The 3,422-nt window shown below is 34.2% G+C and overlaps 1 protein-coding gene across 2 annotated transcripts in view; it reads left to right on the top strand.

The window, feature by feature from the left end:
• Positions 1–1,305: 1,305 nt before the first annotated feature.
• LOC117117732 (gamma-aminobutyric acid type B receptor subunit 2-like) overlaps positions 1,306–3,422 on the top strand; it is a 19,078-nt gene continuing 16,961 nt past the window's right edge. Inside the window, exon 1 of one of the 2 annotated variants that reach the window (XM_033262141.1) lies at positions 1,306–1,597. In XM_033262141.1, the coding sequence (XP_033118032.1) occupies positions 1,361–1,597 (237 nt within the window). In that variant the 5' untranslated portion in view covers positions 1,306–1,360. The remainder of the gene's footprint in view (positions 1,598–3,422) is intronic. The other variant, XM_033262132.1, reaches the window with a different exon arrangement.

The following is a 3,422-nucleotide window of genomic DNA, read 5'->3' as shown; positions in this document are numbered from 1 at the left end:
GTGTTCGTAAAAGTATCCAGAAAAAGGTCAAGTATCATGTTGAACGCGTTCGCTTGCCCTCTTTTCTTTTCAATGACAAGTTCAGACATCTGAAGACGTAACCTTCATTACCGTACTGCGCATGAAGTAATCTAAAGTAGTAATTCCGCATTATTGCGCATGAAGTAATCTAAAAACTGCTTGTTTTATTGACAAATCATTAGCTTTATATTTAACATGTCATGTGACAGAAAATCATTTAATTTGTCTCAAAAATCTTCCAAAGCTATGAAAATTACGAAGGCCCTTATGAAGGCCCATATGTTTTAATTTCATTAGTTGCAAACGATTACTTTTTAAATTAAACGTCTCTAATTTCATAGTTTATGTTCTGTGTTTGTAATGCCTTTGTTGATATTGTTTTTACTGTATTTCATTATGTGGCTTTATGTTTTCCCGAAGTATTTTTGTTTGTTTTTTATCTGAAGTTCTCTAGAATTGTGTAGACTTGGCTTTAGCTTCGTAACTGTTAGGAAAGGTGCATTTGCACAGTACCAGTACAAACTAATTAAGTTATGGACACCTCACCCAGTGGCGTATCATGGGTGGTAGGGTATACAAAATAATCGTATACGAAAGACTCACTAAAGGATGAAATGTAAACTGGAAATTTTGTCAGTAACTCACGAAACCTCCTTCCGCACTCATGCCTGCACGTGCGCATTCCAGACTGACCAACCTACTACGAAGGTGATCCGTATCCCTGTGTTTCTATGAAGGTGGTTTTCTTCCTAACTCTGTTCATGTCCATCCAGTGGTTGTCATGACCAGCGGCGTAGCGTGGGTGTGACGGGCCCGTGCAAGATAACTTCCGGGTCCTAAAAGGCACCTGATCGGACCCAGAGACAGAGCCTTGGTAGGGTCTACTTAGGCCAAACTCTTCTGAAATTAGTTTAAAACAGATACGACATTGTACGGAGCATAAATATTCAACATTCAGACATTCAAAGATATTAACAATATAGTAAAAAAAAAAGTGGTGGTCCTAATTAGGCCCTACGGCATAGTGTGTGCCCTATGCCGTAGTAATTACGACATATCGTGTGTCGTAATTATGACATAGTGTATAGGTATATCGTAATTACGATTTGATTATGTCGTAATTACGACTTACCATAACATATACACACTTTAATTGGCACATACAGTCTTTTCTAGATAATACTACCTAAAGATGGACTAAGAAAAAATATCGCTACATAGGAGCCTACGCCCTCTATAGTATTATTTCATTTCACACTAATTCTTGTATTCAACTGTGCCCATACTTAAAGACTGGAAATGTAAAATTCACTACACACGTCAAAGAAAGTTTACCAGAATGAAACACAATTTTGGTATAACACTGCTGCTGACGATTTCATCCGCTGCTGCCGCTCTCGGCATACAATACGACGAGAGGAAAACGCTTTATATTGGAAGTTTCGTTCTGGATCCTGATATTAGTTTTGTTGTTGATGGCATAATTTACGGTCAGAACAGAGCTTTAGAATTTATCAACAACTCATCAGATATCTTGTCTGGATACAAACTCGACGTCGTTCAGAGATGGACATCCGTAAGTATTGAATGTCATATTCTTATAACAGGCCTAATAGGCCTAAGAGAACCTAAAGCTGCCGCTGTTGGTTCAGGTAAATTGGATCACGGGGGGAGGGGGGTCAACTTTTTTTCTTTCGTACTGGTTTGCCCAGTAAGTTTGAGCTAAGCTTCTGATTTCATGTTTTACTCTTGAATGTGATGTATATTCAGAAACAAGTATGAAGAAATTAACCGTTAATTGATAACAAGGTTGTGGTGACAGCATTAATTGGAAAAGAAATTCAATAATGACTTCTAGACTCGGAAATATATAGTTTTAAATTATTAATTAGAAGGCGATATTAAATAAACTAATCACTCTATGGAAGTGTTTTGCCATACATCTCAAACGTCTCACCTTCATTTTAAATCGTTTGTAACTTTAACAAGATACAAGATATATTCATTGGTCAATGTGTGCAACTTGGTTCACATAAAATTTGGTTTCCAGATGCTTTAACATGTATAGGCCTAATACAAATAGAATATTGAACTACTACACAAAATCAAGATATATTGCAATACAATAGTGGAGTGGAGTTGAATAGCTCAGTGGTTAAGATGCTTGCCTTCTGATCCCAGGGTCCTGGGTTCAATTTCTTTGACAGCAGGACTTTTTTCTCACGACTAAAAACAACTCCACTCCCTAAGCCTCATAAAGAGACTTAGTTTATAAAGCATCATTCCCTTCCTGTAAGTGGCGGGTATACTTGCTGTTGGATGTGAAGAATATTTAAAAAAAAATAAAATTAAAAAATTAAAAATGAAAAAAAAACAACAATAGAACTTTAAGTAAAACTACAAACATGTTCAAAGAAACAAATGGTAAGGCAATCTTTATGATAAATATATAAAAAAGACAAAAGATACATATTGCAATTTAGAGGTTAAGGTGTAAATGAAAGTAACATGGTACAGAGGAGTTTGATTTTACAGAAAGGTGGATGAGCAAGGCTTGTAGATGATACGAATTTATTTTCCAATTCCCTCAAATTTTGTAACTAGACCCGTAGATACATTCAATTACCTTGTTCATTAGTTAATTATTAATGAAATAATCACCTTGATATTTTTATAAATATACAACACTAAACAATAAAAACCAGATTAAAATTCCTAACACATATCATCTCCAGAAGTTCCACTCTTGTTATGTTTTGGAATTCATAATATACATAGTCTTTAACTTGTATAATACAAGATACCGTACCGTACGAGACCTTGGTTTTTCTAGTACTTTATGAGTTCCTACACACACACACACACACACACACATGATTTGCATAAATTACAAAACTATGTTTTTATGTATCGCTTTAGAAATGAAACATTACCCCCACATATTCATAATCTATTTCCAAAACAACAGGCTGATATACATGACCATAATACTAGATTTGCTAAAAGTAACGTTTTATTTGAAAAATATACATCCTCTTCTAGAGAAAAATTCATATTTTACACTAGTCCAAAATTATGGAATTCCTTAAAAACTTCCTTTAAATCCTTACCTAATTTTAACTCTTTTAAATACAATCTTAAAAAGTCTCTGGTCTCGGAGTATGGCCGGTAAGTCTCCTGGTTGGTCTGCCTGTCTGTCTGTCGGTCATTCTTATTTGTACTTAACGGACTGCCACATTATATATATGTTTGTTTGTATATGTATGTGTGTATATATATATATATATATAGATAGATATATATACTATATAGTGTATGTATATATATACATATATATATACATATATATATATATTTGTGTGTATGTATGTGTGTGTATGTATATATGTATATGCATGTAT

This window comes from Anneissia japonica, unplaced genomic scaffold (genome assembly GCF_011630105.1).
Source record: "Anneissia japonica isolate Jap-2015-1 unplaced genomic scaffold, ASM1163010v1 scaffold108273_len470852_cov203, whole genome shotgun sequence".
Lineage (NCBI taxonomy): Eukaryota > Metazoa > Echinodermata > Crinoidea > Comatulida > Comatulidae > Anneissia > Anneissia japonica.
Note: the sequence above shows the minus strand (reverse complement) of the source record. Positions and strands in the feature narration are given on the sequence as shown.